Below are 21,512 nucleotides of genomic sequence, written 5' to 3'. Positions count from 1 at the left end.
TAAAAACCATTTAACTAAAATAATTGATGACACTTTAAAAAAAAAGATTTTTGTATTCATGCGTACGGCTAATACAATTAAGCCTTTTGCATTCATATCATCACACTAAGTACGCAACAAATAAAGCAACAGATAATAAATAACACATAAAATCAGGAATATTAATATCCTCATCCATCAATTCATATGCTACAAATTCATATTATAGTTCATTAGCAAGTAACCATACAGATTACATTATTCAGATAAGTATAAAACTGCCTTTCAAATTAATATAACTAAACCCATCAGTGCCTGGAATCTACCACTATGCCTATTCTATACAGGTGACCCTGTCATTTGTTTGCATTTTAGGAGTGTGCATAACGTCCCTTGTATGCGCTCCCCGACATGCATTGCAGCTGCATTGATCACAAGCGACTCTGCCGCCACACTCATAGACCAAAACTGATCTGTTACAATATTGCCCGGCCATGTACAAAAACGCTCATAGGCCTGGAGGTAAAGGTCAGTTGCCTTCTCACATGCCGTCAAAATGTGCCTACTTGTTTCTATCGATTTGGCACAAAAGCGACACAATCTTTTTTGGCGTGGAATGTTCTACCATGCGCCAGTATGTTCCAAAACTTGCCAGATTATTTAGTCGCAGGTACATGATAAAGCGTCTTAATGTATTTCAAGATGTCTAAATCATATTGACATGCTTTTACACTCATTAACTGTAGAAATGATAAAACACCACCAACAATTACTTTTTAGAATGGTGCAACACAATTCAAAGCTAGTAAAATAACCGGTATACTTTCAAAAGGAGCAACCAGCAACTTAAAGATAAGTATAAACTTCAGGAAACTTTTCTCTGACTGAGATACAGTTACAACACCAACTTCTTTAGCAAGCAAGTACTTTTCACACTTGTTATTGTTTTCAAGACATATGCCTTCTCTAGTCCTTCCCTAGTCGGTAGCATGATATTTCTCAGCGGCAGAAGAGGGACCCTAGTGCTCTAGGAGACAGCTGTAGGCAGGTCAAGATAGGGTTCAGTTGCAGGAAACTCAGAGTTCAGGAGGATATCTCTTCAGACAAGTAAGTATTCACTTTGAAATTAGTTGAAAAGTGGTTAGGGACTTCACAAAAGCCTCCCTATATGTGTTCCAGCATTAGGCTTGGGCAAATGGTATGGACAAACTCCCAAACACAAATCACCCACTCAGCCTCACAGGATTTGTGCAAGACTTAAGGTAAGTATTACCCAAGCCAACACAGTACCTTTGGGGAAATTGGGATCGCAATAGGGACCCCCAAGTCACTTGGAAGGAAGCGTTGCATCAGGCTCCAGTTACACAGCAAGCTCTTCGGTGGCTGGAAATGGTTACAGCAGTTGTTTCTTCCTCTTCCTCTTTGGATTTGGTTCTGGTGGTTGACTTGTCAGCATCTTCCAGGATCGGAGTATTAATCAGGAACTACTGCACACCTTCTGCAAACTCTCCCTGCAGTTCACAGAAAGGGGTTGGTCTGGCTGTCCCATCAGGATAGCCAGCTCCCCAGTCAGAACTGGTTCCTTTCAGGCAAGGTGTAAGACAAAAGGGCTGCAGAGTTTTGGACTCCTCCCTCGCGTCCTGCCTTCACAGACACTGGAGCCTCGGTGGGGAATACAAAGGACTCCCGCTAAAGACAAACCTACAACCAAGATCTTTCCCACCTAGGACGGTAGAAGAAGACCTAAACAAGAACCAGGATACTTAAAAATGGGGCAAAAAGAAGGAGCCCATCATTCTAGCAGAATGTTGACACTCCTGTGCATTACCGCAGATGATTTGACAGCCTCCCAGTAATAAGATTAAAAAGTCATGAAGGTAAAATCACTGCCACCAGCCATTCCCGTAAACTTGCAATTGTAACAGAAATGTTACAGGTAAGTGAGAAAGGGGATACAGCGCATCTCCCCAGCACTCCACCTAAGGTGAGGTGTACTGGCTCACGATATAAAATGTAAAGGGGATGGAAATCCCATTTCACACCTTGGGAACAGTAGTTCACCCAAGTACATGAAACAAAACTAAAGGGAAGCCACTGAATTTAAATGATGTGTGCTGCCTTAGTAGTTTACAGTCATCCCAAAGTTATAGGAAACTATAATTCCAGTCAGACACTATGGAGAGACATAAAAAGGTCCCCCATAAAAAGAGTAGGTGAGAGGGAAAAAGATTCCAACTCACCTATGGACAAGAGAGAGGAATCAAGTCCAAGCAAAAGGTTCTGGGGTTGACACAGGTCAGGAGATTTATCACAATTATGAAAATCTTACTTAACACCTGGGAAAACGGTTCTTTCAATAGTAGAACTTCTTACTCCCTCATAACTTCCATGCCAAACCTTTTTTTTCAGTTACTTTTGTTGCTAAAATGTAAATCTCCTGAAAGTGATGCATGGAAAATCCTCCAGTCTTGCCATAACATCTTTATTCTATCCAACATTTCGGCCACTTTCCAAATTTCTAGGTAAAACATTGCTTACAGCTGTAACTAAAGTTTTACCAAGGAATTTGGAAATATACTCTTTGTCTGGTTTTTATTAATCATTCAGCTTTCCTAGTCATTGTGTATTAAGAGTGAAAAAAGAATGCACAGCAATGAAGCAACGCTTTGAATGAACTCTCTGGGGTTGGATATTTCCGCTGCCATGTTAAATGTATTCAGGGTTTGCTTTTGCCCTGGCTTGGCCCACATTGTGTAATTCATACATTCTCATTTTAACCAAATGTCCTGCTTCCCTAAATTGTCATCTTCATTGGACTTTTCCAGGGGACGTAAGAAGCAACTGCCATATTTGTGTTTCTGTTTTCTAACAATAGCCAAATTGCATAGTCTTGGTCCAGTTACTATTAGGAAGTGGTGGGTTCTTCAGACCAAATGTGATTGGTGGAGACAACCTTCATGAGATTTTCACAATGTACCTTTTTATTTGTTTCTCTAGAATGGTTGCCGAAGATGCAGAAGGAGGGCTGTTCACAGTGACTTTGTTCAGAAAAGTAATAGAGGAATTCAAAGCAAAAGCGCGGCTTAACAAGTACGTGAGATCGCTGTATTTGACTTTGCATTCATAAAGCGATAAGTGATTTTCCTAAGTCTCTATCTCTTCCCTTTTCTTAAGTCACAGTCATTGCTGCATTGGTGTTCAATTCAAGAGTTTTAAAAAGGCTAGTTTCCACTTTATTTTTGACATCTTATTTTCGAAAATTACAGTAGATCATGTGACTCCAAGACATTCAATCCTGGACCTTCTGGACTGGCATAAATCCTGGAGTAAACAATCAAGGATGTTATGTTATATCATGTTTTATCTATGTAGCACTGAAACCCCAAAGCATAAGAGCGGTGCAGGCAACAACAGTGGAATTAGACTGTTTGGGATGAAAAGGTAGATGAAAATAAAGGTTTTTAGCATTCTCCTGAAGACACTTAAATTGGACAGAGATCCCCAAGAGGCAGGAAGAGAATTCCAGATTCTAGGGGCCTGAATGGGGAGGCTTGTACCCCAATTCCTATTGAGTCTTGCGCAGGTTAGAGTTAGCGACAAACTAGACCATAGAGTATGAGTGGGGGTATGAATATTCAGTTTACTAGAGAGGTAGGGAGGGGAATTGCCATAGAATACGAGCGGTGACAGGCACCAATATCATTGGAATAAAAGTGAGGTCACATGGGAATGGATGGGGGCAGTGTTATTTTGTAAGACCTGGTGTTTTTGACATACATATTTCAGTAACCCATATACAGTGATTTATCGTAATCCATTTTAGCTCTAACTGCTGCCAAGTGATCGGAAATGAGATATGGTAAAAACTGTTTAAATAGACGCAGATAGTAAGCAGTGCCTCGGACAGGCATATTAATTTGGGCCAAGAAATCCAAAGAAGAATCCAAGTGAAAACCCAGTCTTTCAACCTTTGATAGTGTGGCGAGTGGAATGTAGTCCAGATGGAGGACGAACGGAAGGAACAATGGAGAGAATTTACGCAGCCCGACAGTTAAGTTCAGTGTTAGCCGTATTTAAGCAAAGCTAATTTATTTTCATCCATTCTTGAATTTTGGAAAAAAAACCTTGACAGAGAATAATTGCCATCGGACAGAATGCCATAGGACAGAATGTTGTTTGTTGTTGCCTGTACTGGTAGCGCTCCGATACCTACGGGCTGTGTCTCTAGCACTCTACAAATAAATAAATAGATAAATAAATGCAGTAAGTTTAAAAAATATTTCAGTTCCATCCGAATAACAGTGGTAGCCAACACCCAAGTCAAGCAAATCATCAAAGGGCTCAACAGTGGAGGAGGAACTGTGGAACTCCATATGTCATTTCAGTAACTTCAGGGGTGAGACCATCCAGGCTAAGGCAATAGTACCGATTATAAACTAAAGAGGTGAAGCAGTGCAGTGCAAACTCCGGGAGCCTGGCCACAGATAGTAATCTAGAAAGGAGAGCTTGGTGGCCAAAGGTGTCAAACGCTGCAGAAAATCAAGCGATATCAAAAGTACGCCATCGTAGAGATTCCAAAGTAGGACAAGCCTAACATGAAGTAAGGCAGTCTCAGTGCCCCTCTGGGGTCAAAAACCAGATGGACGTTCTCCATTTAGTTTATGCATCGCTAAACATTCTTGTAATTGAGTGATCACAATGTTTTCAAGAATTATCATGAAAAACAAACAATTAGCGACAGGCCGGTAATTGCATGGCAGGTCAGATTCTCATATAGGTTTTTTTCAGAAAAAGAGAGGTCCGAGGCACTTTCCAAGGAGTAGGAATAACACTGTTGGAAAGATAACTAGTCACAAAACTTACAATGAACAGCAACAACGGATCAATGCAACCATAATATGGGTAGGACATGGGCTCCCTGGGCAGGATGAAGGCCGTAAAGTACTGACCATTTGTTCAGATGTTGCATCTTTAAACTTAAACATTGGAAGAGCAGAATTAAAATTAGCTTCAATATTGTTGTCCAATATGGAAGAATTTACATCATATTCTTAATCACTGTTTTATCCAATGAATTGCCGAATCTGAGACATATTAACATCTCTGGGTGAATGGATTTCTTGTAACCATATTGATGTAATAGGTCCAGGTGGTCGTGGAAAGGCTGTAACAGATGTAACTTTGTATGTTATGGATTTGTATTTAATTGAAGAACAGGGATGACAATTTTCCTCAGAAATAACATACAAGAGCATATTGAAAGATGGATGAGGCATTCCCCAGATGGGTGCCTGTGCAATAGCACAGAGATGAGAACAAGCAATGAGAGCGTGTATGAAGGTGCAAGAAAGTGGAACATAGACCAGGGACAAAACAAAATACACGATAAAAAACAACAGGTAACTTTCAATGGTAACATCAATGTAGGGGCAGGTTCTGCAAACCGAAGAGGAGTACTTTACAAATATAGAGAAATACACTATTATGTGTCACTGGAAGGAGTTGTGGGGTCGGGTAGGGAGGATGGGGGAGGTCATTGGGAGGAGTTCCCTCTAGAGGCCAGTAGGTGATGTCCAAGCCAAGCTTTTTAGGGATCCATTGTTGGGCTGTCCTTGATTGCGATGGACCGCAGGTTCCAATGGAGTGGGGTGAGTAGGGTGAAAGAGTGGAAGTGAGAGGAAGCATGGGAGTGCAGAGAGTAGTGAGGTTAAGTAGAAGGGACTTGAAAAGGCATTGGTTGTGCATGGACAGCTAACCAGCATAGTGTCTTTAGGTAGAAGTGGGGGAGGATCTGGGTAGATTGTAGAGAGGATGGGAATGAAGTTGAGGACTTTGTCTAGAGTGGAAGGCCAAGGACTACACATGAGCACTAATCGAGTTTGATGCACATGACGGTAGGGATTAGAGTTTTCATAGAGTGGTGATTAAGAAATGTAGGACATTTTCGAATCTTCAGAAGGTTAATATGAGTAACAGAGGCAGTGGTAGTCATGAATTGTTGCATTCGGAGGTTGCTTTGACAGTAGACCCCAAGGTTGTGAGTCTTGGATGAGGAAGAAAGAAGGGCAGGAGGGAAGGAGATAGGAGAGCAGGGTTGGCATTGGGAGCTCAGAGTAAGGTGGCTTACATTTCTAAAGCGTTCAGCATGAGGATTGGAGTGGGAGAGTTGGTTATCTGCTCTGAGATGGCTGGGGTGAAGGAAGGAAAGGAAAACAAGATGTGACTGTTGTCAGCAAAGAGGTGAGATTGAAAACCAAAGAACGAGATAATTCTACCTAGGGCAGGGATATGCAGGTGAAGAGCCAGGTAAAGGACCGATCCTTGGGGCAAGCAACAGGGAGCGGGGCGGGAATTAAACCAGGCTTAGTCCTCACCTGCAATGTGATTAATCTGTAGAGACACGAATATGTAGCTCTAAATAAAAGTAGATTGAATGTGCAGTTTCCAATGCCTTTTCTATGTTTCCAAACCATTAATCATTATATTAAATGTGTCTGAATAGTAAATTGATTGCACAACATGCCTCAGAGATAATTCCCCTGTGTCAGTTGCTGAATTATAAAACAAAAACATGCCTATATAGAAGATATATCAAAATGTACTGTTATAAGAAACGTGTGCCAAATTCGAAACAAACTTAAATCCATCTCACCTTGGACAGGGGTAAAAAATGTGTGCTTGGGAGCACCAGGAGCCTATGCACTTCCTCAATGACTAAAAACTCATTAACTGAAAAATAGCTGAGGTCTATGTCCTAAAATTGTGATCAACACTAGTCATGGACATGAATAAGGTCTGTGATATACGTGTCCCTGATTTCCTGCCTGACTTCATAAGATGAAAAACAGACTAATGATAATGCTAACAATAGTGAAAATGAAATATGTTAAATATATTTTCCTCAAAACTAGCATAAATGATGCCAATGTCTGACCTCGTTCATCCCGACCAGAGATTGCGTATTTGAAGTATGTATCCAGTATAGGTCTCATTTGAGAATTTGCATTTCTCTATCTCTTCTCCTTTGTGGACAAAACCTAGCTTTTCCATTGAAATACGAAAGATTTTTGATTGAAAAATAAAAACTTGATTTTTGGGTTGGTTTTTCGAATATCGCTTTTTTGTTCAATCAAGCGATCTTGAAATGTGCATATGTTTTTGCCAATGTAGCGCAGCGCAATAGAATTTATCTTACATCTCTCCTAATAACATTGCAAACAGGGAAATGTTCACTTTCTTTAACACTAGATGGCGCTGCGATTCTTCTAATGATATAATAACTGCTCGAATTAACATGTTTGCTGGCCAATTACTGAAACCAATGTTACAAAAGAGAGAGAGAGAGAGAGAAAGAGAGAGAGAGAGAGAGAGAGAGAGAGAGAGAGAGAGAGAGAGAGAGAGAGAGAGAGATGGGGGTTCTGAACTCAGAATATCTGGTTGTCATAGCAACCAGCAATACCACGGTATTAAATGACCAACTCATTAAAATGTATTTTTCTAAACTCTGGCGTACTATCTATCCAGTGAGGAGCTCTCTAACACGATTTGCTCCAATCAGCAGCTTTGTAAGAAGCAAGTCGGCTGGGCTTTCCATATCCAAGCTGCATAGTGATTTGCCTTATTGGGCTATTTTGCGTACTATTGGATTATTTTGGGCTACTTTTGACCGCAATCTTTTTTTTATTCTTTCTGGGGCTGTCTCTCTACTACCACCCACCCTGTGACTACTCTCTCTACCCCCACCCACACTTCCTTTATCCTCACCCACTGACCCCACCCCATTACATGTGCTAGTTGGGTTATGGTTGGGCTATTTTGGGCTACATTCAACAAGTCCTTCTGAGGCTGCTTTGTTGTTCTTGTTTCCTGCGCCTAACCCACTACTTGCACTCAGCCACCCCACTCTCCATTCTCTCTACTCCCACCCACCCTACCCCATTCTCTCTACCCCACCCACCCTACACCCACTCTCCCACCCACCCTACCCTGGCTCTCTCTACCTTCACCCACCCACCCTAGCCCCATTCTCTCAACCCCATAACCACCCCACACCCACTTTCCCACCCACCCTACCCTGGCTCTCTCTACCTTCACCCACCCACGCTAGCCCCATTCTCTCAACCCCATAACCACCCTACCCCAGTCTCTCTACCCCATCCCCTATGCCGCCCATGCCCACCCTCTCTACCTCACCCCCTTCCCGCCCTACCCATACTCTCTCTACCCCCACCCACCTACTCTAGCCACACTCTCAACCCCACACACCCTACCCCCACTCTCTCTATCCCCAACCACCCACCCTTAATCCCACTCTCTCTATCCATAGCCACACAACCCACATGCCCTCTCCCTATCCCCACCCATCCAGGCTTCCAACTCTCTTCATCTGCCCACCCTACCAACTCTCTCTACCCACAGCTACCCTACCAACTCCCTGTACCCCCACCCATCCAACCAGCTTTCTCTACCCCCACCCACACTACCAACTCTCTCTATCCCCACCTAACCATGCTACCCTCACCCTCTCTACCCCCACCAACCCACCCAACCTCCTCCCTCTGTCTGCCCCATCCCCCACCCCTACTCTGCACCCATCTCGCTCTACTGCTACCCATTCTACCCCCTTTCTCTACTCAACCCTATGCCCACTCCCTTTACTCACACCATGCACACTACCCCCTCTCTCGCTAGCCCCACTCACCCTAATCCACCCCCTTGAGTCCTCCACACACCCACCTTTCCCCCTCTCCCCTCTCATCCTTCCTTTCACACTCTTGCTTGATTTCTTACCCTCTCGGCTCACCCTTTCTCACTCATATTTCCTCTTACTCATCATCGATGTCACCCTCTATCAATTGTTTCCTCCCTTGCGCTATTCCCCTTCACATTCTATTACCACCTGCACCCCTTATCGAATCCTCCTTTGACACGTTGCACTCTCCTCCTTGCACCCTGGTACCTATAAATGCAAAATGCAAAGAACAGCAATAAACGCCAGAACTATTGCCATTGCCGATCCTTGTTTGTATTCGACTCAAGTTGTTCTCAGTAATTATAGAGCATGTAGGGTCTGTTTGCAACAATGACCCATGTTTGCAGATTATAGTTTGTCTTCTTCATTTCTGAAAATGTGACATCTCCAGAGACGATGAAAGAAATATTTGTGAAACACCGACAATTCTCTTTAGCCGTAGCAGCTCTGAAAGTATAGCAATTACTATTATTTTCATAGGATGCTTTGGCCTGTTTCTTCAATGGGTGCATCCCACGCTTTGTGTGAATCAGGCCCGTTGAGTTGAAATGTAAGAGTGCTTTCCCATATCTGGGATTTTGATCTAATACAACTTGACCGCCTTGAGAATCAATTTTCACAGTACAGAGGAAACTGAGGTCTGACCTATTGAAAAGATGAAGATCACAGTGGGATTTAATGTGTTCAGAAGGGAGTACACATCCTGTACAATCTCCAAGGATGGTCCCCAAATGACAAATGTGTCATCTATAAATCTCGTGCAGTATTTACCTCGGTATTGCCACTGTGGTCATTTCCAAATGTGTTGTAAAAAGCTTATACTACTCTGCCACAAACTTTGAGCCCATTGATGTCCCTATAATGTGTTGGTAAAATGGGTGGTCACATCAAAAGTAATTATTATGCTCAGCAATAAAATGACAAGTGCATGGGTTACTCCTTTTACCTTTTTATGTTCTAATGCACCTGCCTTGCTCATGGGGAATATTGGTATAAAGGTGGACCCACTCAGTCCTGGCAATGATCATGTTTGTGGACCATACTTGTAAAGATTTAACCTCAGGGATAAAGTCAGACTGGCCTTTGTTATAGTTTTGTTTGTTTGTTTTTTTTTTTATTTATAGCACGCGCCAGACCCGAGGGTATCCGGGCGCGTGTTCAAGAATACTTTAAGCTTGCATGTTACAGTTACACATTTCAGGAAGGTTGAAGGGTGCATTGACAGTAAATGATGACAATATACATGGTTACATACACAGGTGATTGTACACAGGGGTGTATACACAGTTTACATTGAATGTCAAGGAGCAAGGTGGGTTAAGCGGGGGTGATGAGCAAGGAGGTATGCGTTCAGCTGCGGATTAACAGGTGGGTCAGACGTGAGTGGTCTTAGTGTAGTCAGTTATAGGTACTTTTCTTTGAGTCATTTAATGCAATTAAGTCTGAAGTGTGGATAAGATTGGTCAGACCTTAAGGATGATGGGAGGGAGTTCCATAGCTGGGCCGCTTTGACGGGGAAGCTGATGCCTCCGGCTGTGCTCAACCTAAATGGGGGCACAGCTAGTTGGTTGGTGTATGCTTCTCTGGTAGGTCTGTTAGAAGTTCTTCTTTTGAATCTTTCTGTTAGGTATTTGGGGGCTAGGTCATTAATACTTTTGAAAGTCAATGATGCTGTTTTGAGTTTAATTTTGTCAGCTGTGGATAGCCAGTTAGACTGTCTTCTGACGTCTGAGATATGATCTCTTCTTGGGATTCCTAGGGCGGCTCTAAGGGCGTTGTTCTGCAGGGTTTGGATTTTTTGCAGTGTGCGTTTATTGGACCCTATGTATAGTGCATTGCAATAGTCCAATTTGGACAATACCAGGGCTCTTGATAGGTTGAGGCAGCTGGCGGTGGATAGATATGGATTAGCTGCTCTAATCAGCCTACAGGTGTAAGCGGTGCTAGAGGCCATCGCATTCACTTGCTTTGTTAGAGAGAGGCAAGAGTCGAGGTGAAAACCTAGTGTTTTTACTTCTTTCGCTACTTTAATGGTGTTGCCATCTATGACAAATGATGAGTAGTCATCAGTCAGTCTTTTGATATTTTGTGTGTTCCCCAGTATGATGAGTTCCGTTTTGTCATCATTCAGGCATAGACCATGACGGGTCATCCATGCCTGGATGATGAGATATATTCTGTTCACCAAGGCCAAATCCTGTTCATAATCCCCCGAAAGTGGGATGAGAATCTGAGTGTCATCTGCATAGTTTGTGTAGGTGACACCCAGAAGGTCCAGATCATCGAACATGGGCTTCGTGAAGATGTTATACATAGTCGGAGAGACACAGGATCCCTGGGGGACGCCACATGTGATAGGTACTGGGTCAGCCTCTGTGGAGGTGGAGAAAACCCTCACGGTTCTGCCGCTTAGAAATGACCTGATCCATGCAATGGCATGTGTGGAGAAGTGGGCCGCGGTTTCCAAGTGGGTACAGAGCACATCACGATCCACCAAGTCAAATGCTGCTGAGAGGTCCAGTAGGAGGAGTAGGGCAGTTTTTCCAAGATCTCTCAGCACATCGACTTGGGTTTTGAGATCGATGAGCGCAGTTTCGGTACCATGTTGAGGCCTGAAGCCTGACTGCCTGGTGCCTAATAGTTGGTGCATCTCCAAATATTTCTGGATCTGTAGGTAGGCCACTCTGTCTAGGAGTTTTAGCAGAAATGGTACCGTAGTGATTGGCCTGTAGTTAGTCGGGATGGCGGGGTTCAGGGTTTGCTTTTTAAGGAGGGGGAGGACCCATGATTGTTTAAGATTGTCTGGTATAGTGCCTGATGCAAAGGAAGCATTAATAAGTTTGGAGATAAATGGGGATAGGTCTCTGGCCGCGTCTTTTATCAGTTGGGCTGGGCATATGTCGCCTCGACGGTTGGATTGAGCGAGAGTATTATTTTTTCAATTTCTAGGATGGTTACTTTGGTGAAGTTGAATTTATGTTCTGGTTTGGTAGAGGTAGGTGGTTTACCACTTTGATTGTTTGAAGGGGGTATATTTTGTTTCTTTTTCTCAATTTTGGTTTGGAGTGTGGCAATTTTGTTGTTTGGATGTTAGAACACCACGTTTTTATTTTTATCGCAGTTGTCTGGAGTAGGGATAGGGTTTTCCAGTTCTTTTAGTATAAGAAATAGCTCTTTGGTTCCAGATTTAGCCTGTAGTATTCTGTTGTTAAAGTTTTCTTTTTTGGCCCTCCTTATTTCATTTTTGTAGATCTTAGAGGCACTGATGAGAGCTACTTTGTTAGTCTCTGATGGAGTTAGTCGCCAGGCGGATTCGTATTTGCGTTTTTCAATTCTTAGGGATTTGAGGTGAGGGATGAACCAAGTGTTTAAATGTGTTCTGGGCTTTCTTTTTCTCATTTTCAACGGGGCGATAGAGTCGAAGGCTATGGCCATGGTTGAGTTGAATTCGTTCACTAGGGCTGTTGGGTTTAGTGATTCAGATAAGGAATTTAGAGTTGGGAGGATAAGTGGTAGCAGTTTGTCTGCAGTTATGTTTTTTTTATTTCTGGTTGGTAGGGGGGCAAAATATTTTCCTTGGGTTGGGTGGTGTTTTCATTTATGAGGAAGGTTATTAGTGCATGATCTGTCCAGATTTGTGGGCAGACATCGGTAATTGTTACATTACAGTTGTGGTTGGCTACCCAGTCGAGTGTTCGACCTTTTTGGTGGGTAGGTTGTGAGATTCTTTGGGTAAATCCCAGTTCTGTGATGATATTGGCGATGTTAGTCGCTTGTAAGTCTTTGTGGTCGTTGAAACCTAAGTTCATGTCACCCAGGAGGATGGCTTGCGATGAGTTTTTTAGATTGTTTGAGAGGATCATAGAGATGTCCTCCTCAAAGGTTCCAAGGGGACCTGGTGGACTATAGATGAGGTGTATGTTGATAGATTGAGAAGGTGATGTTGAGAGTTTGGCATTTAAGGATTCACAAGATTTGGTGATTGAGGGCGTTTCTATTTTTATGGCGAGATTGTTTTTAGCGATGATGGCTTGGCCGCCTCCTCGAGAGTTGGTTCTGTCCTCCCGGAGAATGTTGTAGTTAGGGGGCAGGGCAAGCATCAAAGCGGGTCCTGCTGGTTGGTGAAGCCAAGTTTCCGTTATGGCTAGAAGGTCATAATCGCCTATTTGGATGAGATCGGCAATTTCGGTGGCATGTGCTATTAATGATCTAGCATTAATAAGGGCACCCTTCAGAGGTATGTTTGGTTTGGGTGTCGCAGGGGTGAGATGGCTTTTCTTTTTGGTGGCTCTATTGCTTGATTTGCGATGTTTGTTAATGGGACTGTTAGCGTGTGTGAGTCTCTTTTGGTGGGGGAGGTGTCTAGTTTGGGGGCATTGCATTGGAGGCTTCTTGTATTGCTAGGTTTGGTGGCTAGTCTGGCTGGGGTTGAAAGATTTTGGGTAGTCTTGATCGTAACTTGGCATTTCTACTTAAGGTATTGCATGGGATATTTGTTATGAGGTGGTGGGTGATAGGTATCTTTAAGGGTTGTGGGTTAGTGTCTGGGGTGCTGGTCGGTCGGGGCTCGTCATCAGAGTTTGATGTTGCAGTAGGCATAGACTGCAGTGGGTGGTTTGCTGTTGTCATTGTGGAGCAAAGGGTGATCAGGAAGATGAAAATGGGGATCATTTTATAGAGCATACAATGGCTACGGCAACACAATGGCTATGCAGTGGCTAGGGCAACACAATAGCTACGCTGTGGCTAGGGCAACACAATGGCTACACAATGGCTAGGGCAACACAATGGCTAGATGTGGGCATCACAATGGCTATGCAGTGGCTAGGGCAACACAATGGCTGGATGTGGGCATCACAATGGCTACACAGTGGCTAGGGCAACACAATGGCTGCACAATGGCTAGGGCATCACAATGGCTACACAATGGCCAGGGCAACACAATGGCTACACAATGGCTAGTGCAACACAATGGCTGGATGTGGGCAACACAATGGCTACGCAGTGGCTAGGGCAGCACAATGGCTAGATGTGGGCATCACAATGACTACACGATGGCTAGGGCAACACAATGGCTACACAATGGCTAGGGCATCACAATGGCTACACAATGGCTAGGGCAGCACAATGGCTAGATGAGGGCATCACAATGGCTACACGATGTCTAGGGCAACACAGTGGCTACGCAGTGGCTAGGGCAACACAATGGCTACACAATGGCTAGGGCATCACAATGGCTACACAATGGCTAGGGCAGCACAATGGCTAGATGTGGGCATCACAATGGCTACACGATGTCTAGGGCAACACAATGGCTAGGGCAACACAATGGCTACGCAGTGGCTAGGGCAACACAATGGCTACACAATGGCTAGGGCATCACAATGGCTACACAATGGCTAGGGCAACGCAATGGCTGGATGTGGGCATCACAATGGCTACGCAGTGGCTAGGGCAACACAATGGCTACACAATGGCTAGGGCATCACAATGGCTACACAATGGCTAGGGCTACGCAATGGCTGGATGTGGGCATCACAATGGCTGCACAATGGCTAGGGCAACACAATAGCTACGCAGTGGCTAGGGCAACACAATGGCTACACAATGGCTAGGGCATCACAATGGCTACGCAATGGCTAGGTAAAGGCAACGCAGGACTACGCAAGTTGAATTGTTTGTCAAGTGTGCTCACTGTGATAGTGCACATTATGAGGCACGGGAGCATGCGCAGGGTGCTATGTAGCAAGCGTATTTCGGATATTTAAGTCTGGAGGCCAGTAAAGGCAAAGTCAGTAGCTGAGTGCTGGTCTGAGAAGAGTTACCTTAGTGTTTGGCAGCGTGGGCTGGGCCAATTCGAGCAGGGGTTCTGGCAGATGGCAGGGTAGGCTGGGACAGGCTAGGACAGGATTCAGCCTTGCGGTCGGTGCCTTCCAGGAGGTGGGCCGGCTCATGCCTCCGGACACGGATTGGCTGATATGAGGGGAGCTGGGGCCAATTGGTGAGTGGAGCAGCATATGGCAGGGCTGCTTAGATGTGATCAGTGGGCTGGGCGGCCATTTTAGAAGGGCTTCTCCCTCATGTAGCTTAATGGAGATGAGGGGTAGCCTGGGCTTCACGGTCGCAGAGCGGCAAATGCGGCAGATTTCCTTGATTTTGCTGATCACCAAGGGCTAGTGGGGTCCCTTGGTGATGGCATGTTTTGATAATTCATCAATGTAATGGACAATAGGTTAAAAAAAAAAAACACATTGGGCACAATAAGGCGCCCTGGTGGGGAGTCACGATTCTTGGGAATTTTGGGAAGTGCATATAAAAGGTGAATTTCCAGATTTCTTTTAGATAGAAGCTCGGAGGCTTTTGCAGCCTCGATGAATGGCCATGTCGATGACCTTGTTGATTAATCAACATATTTCACCAAAAGCGTAAGGACAATTATGTCTCTGTATCACTCAGTTTTCGTAGAACATCCTGTTGTATATACTGGTATCCAGAAAGAGTAAATCACCTTTGTCAGCCTATTTTATGGTGATTTGTCAGATATTCATTTTTTTGTCATGCTTTATTTGGAATATGACTTTTCAAATTCGACTTATCATGCTCTACTGCATTGATAAATGTTTGTAATGTTGTATTCTGATACAGCGGTTTAAATGAAGATTTCATTTGAAATTCTTCGTATCCGGACTAAAATTGTGTTGAGGCCGGTTCATTTTTAAAATGCATTTTTAATTTGAAAGCTCTGAAAATAGAAGAGTTTGCACGAAGCAAGACTGCCCGGCTGCTCGGCTTTCCTCGTCTGATGAAACCTTATCGGGGACAAAGCTCCTGCTGACCTGGATATTACAGACAATTTAGAATGAACAGGTTTAGAGAACTGATTCATATGTATAGCGCACGCTTATAAATAGATGTTTCCTCAAGCCAGCGCTAGACTATTTTGTATGTAGCTCTTTTAAATTTCTTTTGCTTTGTTTTCAAGATGTCTTTCCTATGATTGTCAATTAGTGTGCTTAATTCTTCAAGTGTTTTGGACCATTTAGCAGAATCCTGTTCTGCTGATATTGCTGTTTTTGTTTAAACTATTTCTCATTCAAAATCTTTTCATGGCAACTGCATCCACAGAGTGCCCATCCTATCATTTCCCTGCAACAACCCTTTACACCTCTGGCACGCCACCTCCAGCACTTTGCATGATTGGATTTCTTTCAGTGTGTGTGTGTGTGTGTGTATCTCTGTCTATCATAGGATCTGCGGTAGCGACCCTGTAGTTATGGTTACGTTGCCTTTCCCTTTTTGTCTGGCATAGAACTTAGGCACTGTTTCAATTTGCATGAAGTTTTGCAAAAAAAAAGTAAAGACCTGACTCTGAATTTCTTTTGTAAAGTCCGGTGCAGTTTTGCCATGGGGTGGGGTGGCTTATCTATGGGGGGCCCCAAAATGTTTGAAATCCAGATAGACATGAATGGAAAAAGATTTTGTTGGCAGAAACAGCCCAAACCACTGGATAGATTTGCACAAAAGCTTGCTTCTGCAAATTTGGTGTTAATCTGTTCAGTGGATTTTTTAAAAATACCAAAAAAGATGGTAAAAATAAAATTAGTGATATCTCCATCTGGTCTGCAGGCTTAAGTCCTGATTCAGTGTCCTCGGACTCCTCTGAGCCAATCAGAGAGTCGCATAATATCCAAGGACGTCATATGCAGCTGCTGATTGGTCAATTGAGAAACGTGAGGTGTGTCAAAACTTTTGAAATGGACGCCATGTTGAATTTGCAAACTGCGTCCCGTAGTCCACGAACATCGTGGTAAAAACATATTAAAAAACACATTAAACTTGTCAAACAAATTAAACTCTCTCTGGGGAGGTGAGCAGTGATGAGGATGGGATGAGATATGTACAGAAAATGCCACAAAATGGGTGTTTATTTCTTCGTCAATGTCCGCAAACAGATGTTCTGGGACATTGCTCTGATGTTAGCAAATTTGACAAATGTCCGAGGACATCCATGCATATGTGTGCACTACAGTGTCGGTGAAGAGTAGTCATTAGATGGCTTATAACTTTGGTGCCGTTCAATGAAACTGCACAAGATTTTGTTACACAAATATAGACCCAACTTTGAATGTTTCGTCAAGAGGGGACAAAATTAGAGGAGGGTCCCAAACATTTGAGATGGCTTATAACTACCGCAGTTTGACGACTCTGCATAAATGTCTGCAAAAAGATTATAGACCCAAATTTGAATGTTTGTAAAAGGTTTTAAGGGTTTTTGTCAAGAGGGGGCAAAACTGTAGGGGGGGGTCCCAAAATCGGGATAGCCCTGAATGGGGAAAAATAATTCTTGTGCCTAAAGCCCGAAGTGCTGGACAGATTTGCAGCAAATTTGTGCGAGGAGCATTGGCAAGGACCCAAAAGCATGCTTTTGCAAATCTGACCTTTGCTTTATTTTTTTTAAAGTGTCAAAACGTAGATACAAACAATAGTGACATAACATTCATGCCTGAGGTATAACCTGTGGCCGTGGACAGTGGGCAGATTGTTTGGATAAGCCCCAGACAATCTGGCCACTAGCTGTGACCACCAGGGCTATGAGGTGACATTGGGCAATAAAATGCAAATAATATTCTGCTTGTGGCTACAGCCTGAAGTGCTGGACGGGTTTGCAGCAAACTTGTTTGAGGAGCATCAGCAAGAACCTGAACACATGCTGCTAATCTGTCCTGTATTTTATTTTTTCCAAAGTATCAAAATGTAGATAAAAAAATAGTGATATATCTTTGGTGCCTGGGGAATGGGCCTGGACCCCGGCAAGGACAAATGTCTACTCTGATTTGCTTATTGGGGCCTAGGCATTGCCAAAGCCCATGCCCATTGATTATGGGCACTGCAGGTCATGAACTCTGGCCATTGCTCACATTATGGGGTATAGTGGACACTGGAGTAGGATGCAGGCTAGGTGCAGTGGATAAAGATGATGGTTTGGTGGGGATAGGGTCATAGTTGAGTCTCATGCCATAGACAATTCCTCGTTGACTTGCAGCCCCAGCATGCGCTGCTGAAAATGAAACACATCAGTATGCGCTGCAAAAATATATTTGTTGAAGGAGCTTTCTAGATCTTTCATATATGTAAAAGAGGAATTATTAATAATATATACTTATATATAGTGCTGTAACATCATGGCACATTTTCACCTATTAAAAAAACCATTGAAATTCAGTGAAAATACTTTGTTAAAAGGATGTTACAGTCAAGTTGCACTACTAAAAACCTATGAAATTTACTGAAAAAAGGTTCTTAAAGGGACGTTATGGCTAAATTGCACTACTAAAAACCTATGAAATGAACTGAAAAAATTTTGTTAAAGGAACGTTATGGTTGCAAGGTAAAATCAGAAAAACATTCACCAGTTATGGTAAGCTGTGCAACCATAACACACGCCACCGCCATGCACTGCTAGACTTATAACCAGGGCAGCATCATCAATGGCATCACTGATGACATCATAGGACAACACTTCTCTGTAACGATCCTGGTGAAAAGTCCTTACAAGGTGTTCTGTTTAAAGTGTTGCTAGCAACATCTGAAGGGTGATCGGGAGGCCTCTCATGAACTACTTCATGTATCACAAAATGTACTTATTGAAAAAGAAACGTTCTACTGAAGTGTTGTTGTTAATACAGCAATCTAATAATACATACACATAGCAATGGCTGCAGCATGGACCATAGAAGTAAAGTATTCATCATCTGGTATGTTTGGCCAGTAGAATCATCAGTCCAAGCCTATCAAAATCTTGACTAATTTTAAACTTGGAATCAACAGCTAACAATACAAGAATTACTACATGTGTTAGTATAAAATGTATATGTGGAGCATCAATGCATTCAAATCAGAGGCACATACTGGGAAACTCTAGTAAGGAGGAAATAAATAATATGACCAGAAAATGACAATGCGATTAGAGTTTATAATCATCTATTAAAATTGTATTGTCTGTCTGGGACTTGATTATTGTTCCATGCATGTGCACCATGAGCTCGAGCCAACCCCAAATGAAAGTACCTTAAGAACGTAGAACAATATGGTTAACAGAGGTTTATATAGTCCTTTCATCTATTTAAAAGACAAATTATTAATAATATATATTTATATATAGTGCTGGTCTACATATACAGCACCTTTAGAATATCTATCATGTTTTCAATGCAGTATGACCAGATCAAGTCCTCTAACTACTACTGTCAGTGAACAAAAACAACTGCCTGGACATGTGATCTTACCAGTGATGATGCCATTTGTGATATCATCTTTGATGTCCTGGGTGTTAGTCTTAGCAGTGCATGCATGGTGGTGGCGCAAGTTATGGTGGCATAGCTTACCATAACTGGTGAATTTCTTTGCTCTTTTGATTTTATATTGTAAGTATAATGTCCCTTTAACAACTTTTTTTCAATTAATTTCATAGGTTTCTATGAGTGCAACTTAGCCATGATGTCCCTTTAACAATTTTTTTTCAGTGAAATATATATATATATATGGTTGCTGATTCACAGCAGTACATTTATGGTTACATTGCCAGTTACATAGATAAATGGGAACATGCTTTCTCCTTTACCCTTTAAACATATGATTGGATCTTCACCAAATATGGCATGCAACTGCTCTTCACCTATCCAATTATGCATGTTGAATTTAGTAACGATCCATGCAGTAGTTAAAAATGTATTAGACAATGGAAAAAACAAATGTTTACTCTTTGTTCGAATGGAGATCTCCATGGAAAATATGAATTTTCTGAACACAATTTCTCTAAATTGCCTGCTTCGATTTGCAAGATTTTTGGCCACATGCACACTTTAAGTTGTGCATGCTTAAAAACATTTGAAAATTCCTACAGTCAAAGTCGAGATACTAACATGTAAGAAAATGTGAATTTATATATATTTATTGCGTGCATACGGGAGTCATAATGCGTAATGTGAAATACGAACATACACATAAACCTTCAAACTGTACATTTGAGAATGAACGTTAACCAATTAACTGGTGGAACAGACATTATAGGTATGGAATGGTGTGTCAGTGAGTATTCTTATGGCCCGATTTGTGCGGAAAATCAGGACTTTGCATGCCAAAACGCATGCAAAATCTTGTTTGTCGATTCATCGACTGCGCAGGACTTTTTTGTACTTTGGATGGACCTCACGCAGACTCAGCACTTCACTGCAAGAAGCTGAGTGCCTTGCACGAGACACCACACAGAGCGTGGGCATGGCTTGGGCAGAGGGCAGGGTAGGAGTCGGAATGCGGAAAAAGAGGAATAACAAGGAAAAATGTGGGCGTTACGAGGGGCGGCCCTCAGGCAGTCCATTGCACACCCACTATTGCATGGAACGATGCGTATTCATGGATCCAACTGCACAAACTCTCGGCAGGGAAATGGCCACGCAAAGCCCTCATACTGTCCACCACCTGAAGGTAGGTGTTCAGACACTTGTGCATAGGATTCACCACGCAGAGGTAAGATCGGGTGTTGAATTTAAGGGTGCATGTACCCAGCCATAATTCAGATCTAACATAGGGGTATGCAGTGTAGCAGGGTGCAGGAACGGTTTACAGGGGTTTGCAAGCAGATTTTCCGAGTTTTACCTGAGTTACGATAAATCGTATGCATGGTGTCGGGGTGTCAGCCCGCGCAGGTTCCCCGAGATGCAGGCCTGCTTGCGGGGGACCCCACACACTGTTTAAAGGGTGCATGTATTTGTGCACAGAGAGCACGCAAAGGTAGCTTTTACTTGCTGTTTTTGCTTTGCGTGGAGGCCTGTTGGAGGCATTCCGGCCTCGACATGCATATACGTTTACTTTGCTCTAACAATTCTATGAATACACAGAGCTTGCAGAATAACTTCTGCGCGCAAGCTCGTGCAGAGGCTTTCTGGACGCACTGGCTTTGCAGGATTTCTGCACACCCTAGCATAAATCGGGCCCCTTAAAGTGTAATTTGATACATGCGTTGTTGATTGGTCAAATAAAACTCCTGAGAGAACCTATCCTTTAATTATTACACCTCTTTTCAGCCAACCTCGGTGGATAGATGTATGCTCTATTTTCTGTGGTAATATGAATTCTCTGCTAGAGTACAGATGGAGAGTTCGACCCTAAACATCCCTTCTAATGAGGAGGAAAATCCGCAAAGGACAAGCATTCGAAACTCTGTGGGTGGCCTCCTGTCTATATCCCTCTGAAGAGCACCACAATTGCGAATAATAATTGGTCATTTTAACACCTGCTTACCAAAGTACTGTGAAACCACTATCACCAGTATGTAGCGCTATAGAAAACGCAAAATATTATTATTATTATTATTATTATTATTATTATTATTATTATTATTATTATTATTATTATTATATTATTATTATATACCCCCTCCCAACCTCCATGGTAACTGAGAACAGAAATGTCACTGTGTGTTGCTTCATCTTCATGTACATGGCTCTAGTAAATTAATACCATAGCAGTGCACTTAATTCAAAGCCCCTCCCTATTACCTTTTAAGGCATGCCAAAAGACAAATTTAAGGAGACACAAACACAGACTCCGCAGTGAGAGGGGTTCTTGCTGGGTGATGCCTCATTTGACCCCCATCAGGTTTCAGGCAGGTTCTTCCTTAGCAGCACTAATATCACTGGACCCATCCAAGGTCTGCACCGTGGAGGGATTGGTGTCAACCAGGGTGTGGGGCAGAAAATCAAACAGGTCAAGAACATCTTGC

General features: G+C 42.9%; 1 protein-coding gene across 1 annotated transcript in view; it reads left to right on the top strand.

The window, feature by feature from the left end:
- ATP6V1C2 (ATPase H+ transporting V1 subunit C2) overlaps positions 1–21,512 on the top strand; it is a 462,596-nt gene that overhangs the window by 362,732 nt on the left and 78,352 nt on the right. Inside the window, exon 9 of the mRNA XM_069605972.1 lies at positions 2,977–3,069. Coding sequence (XP_069462073.1) covers positions 2,977–3,069 — 93 coding nt within the window. The remainder of the gene's footprint in view (positions 1–2,976; positions 3,070–21,512) is intronic.

The sequence above is a fragment of the Ambystoma mexicanum genome, chromosome 4p (genome assembly GCF_040938575.1).
Source record: "Ambystoma mexicanum isolate Mex_15411 chromosome 4p, UKY_AmexF1_1, whole genome shotgun sequence".
In the NCBI taxonomy this organism is placed as follows: domain Eukaryota; kingdom Metazoa; phylum Chordata; class Amphibia; order Caudata; family Ambystomatidae; genus Ambystoma; species Ambystoma mexicanum.
Note: the sequence above shows the minus strand (reverse complement) of the source record. Positions and strands in the feature narration are given on the sequence as shown.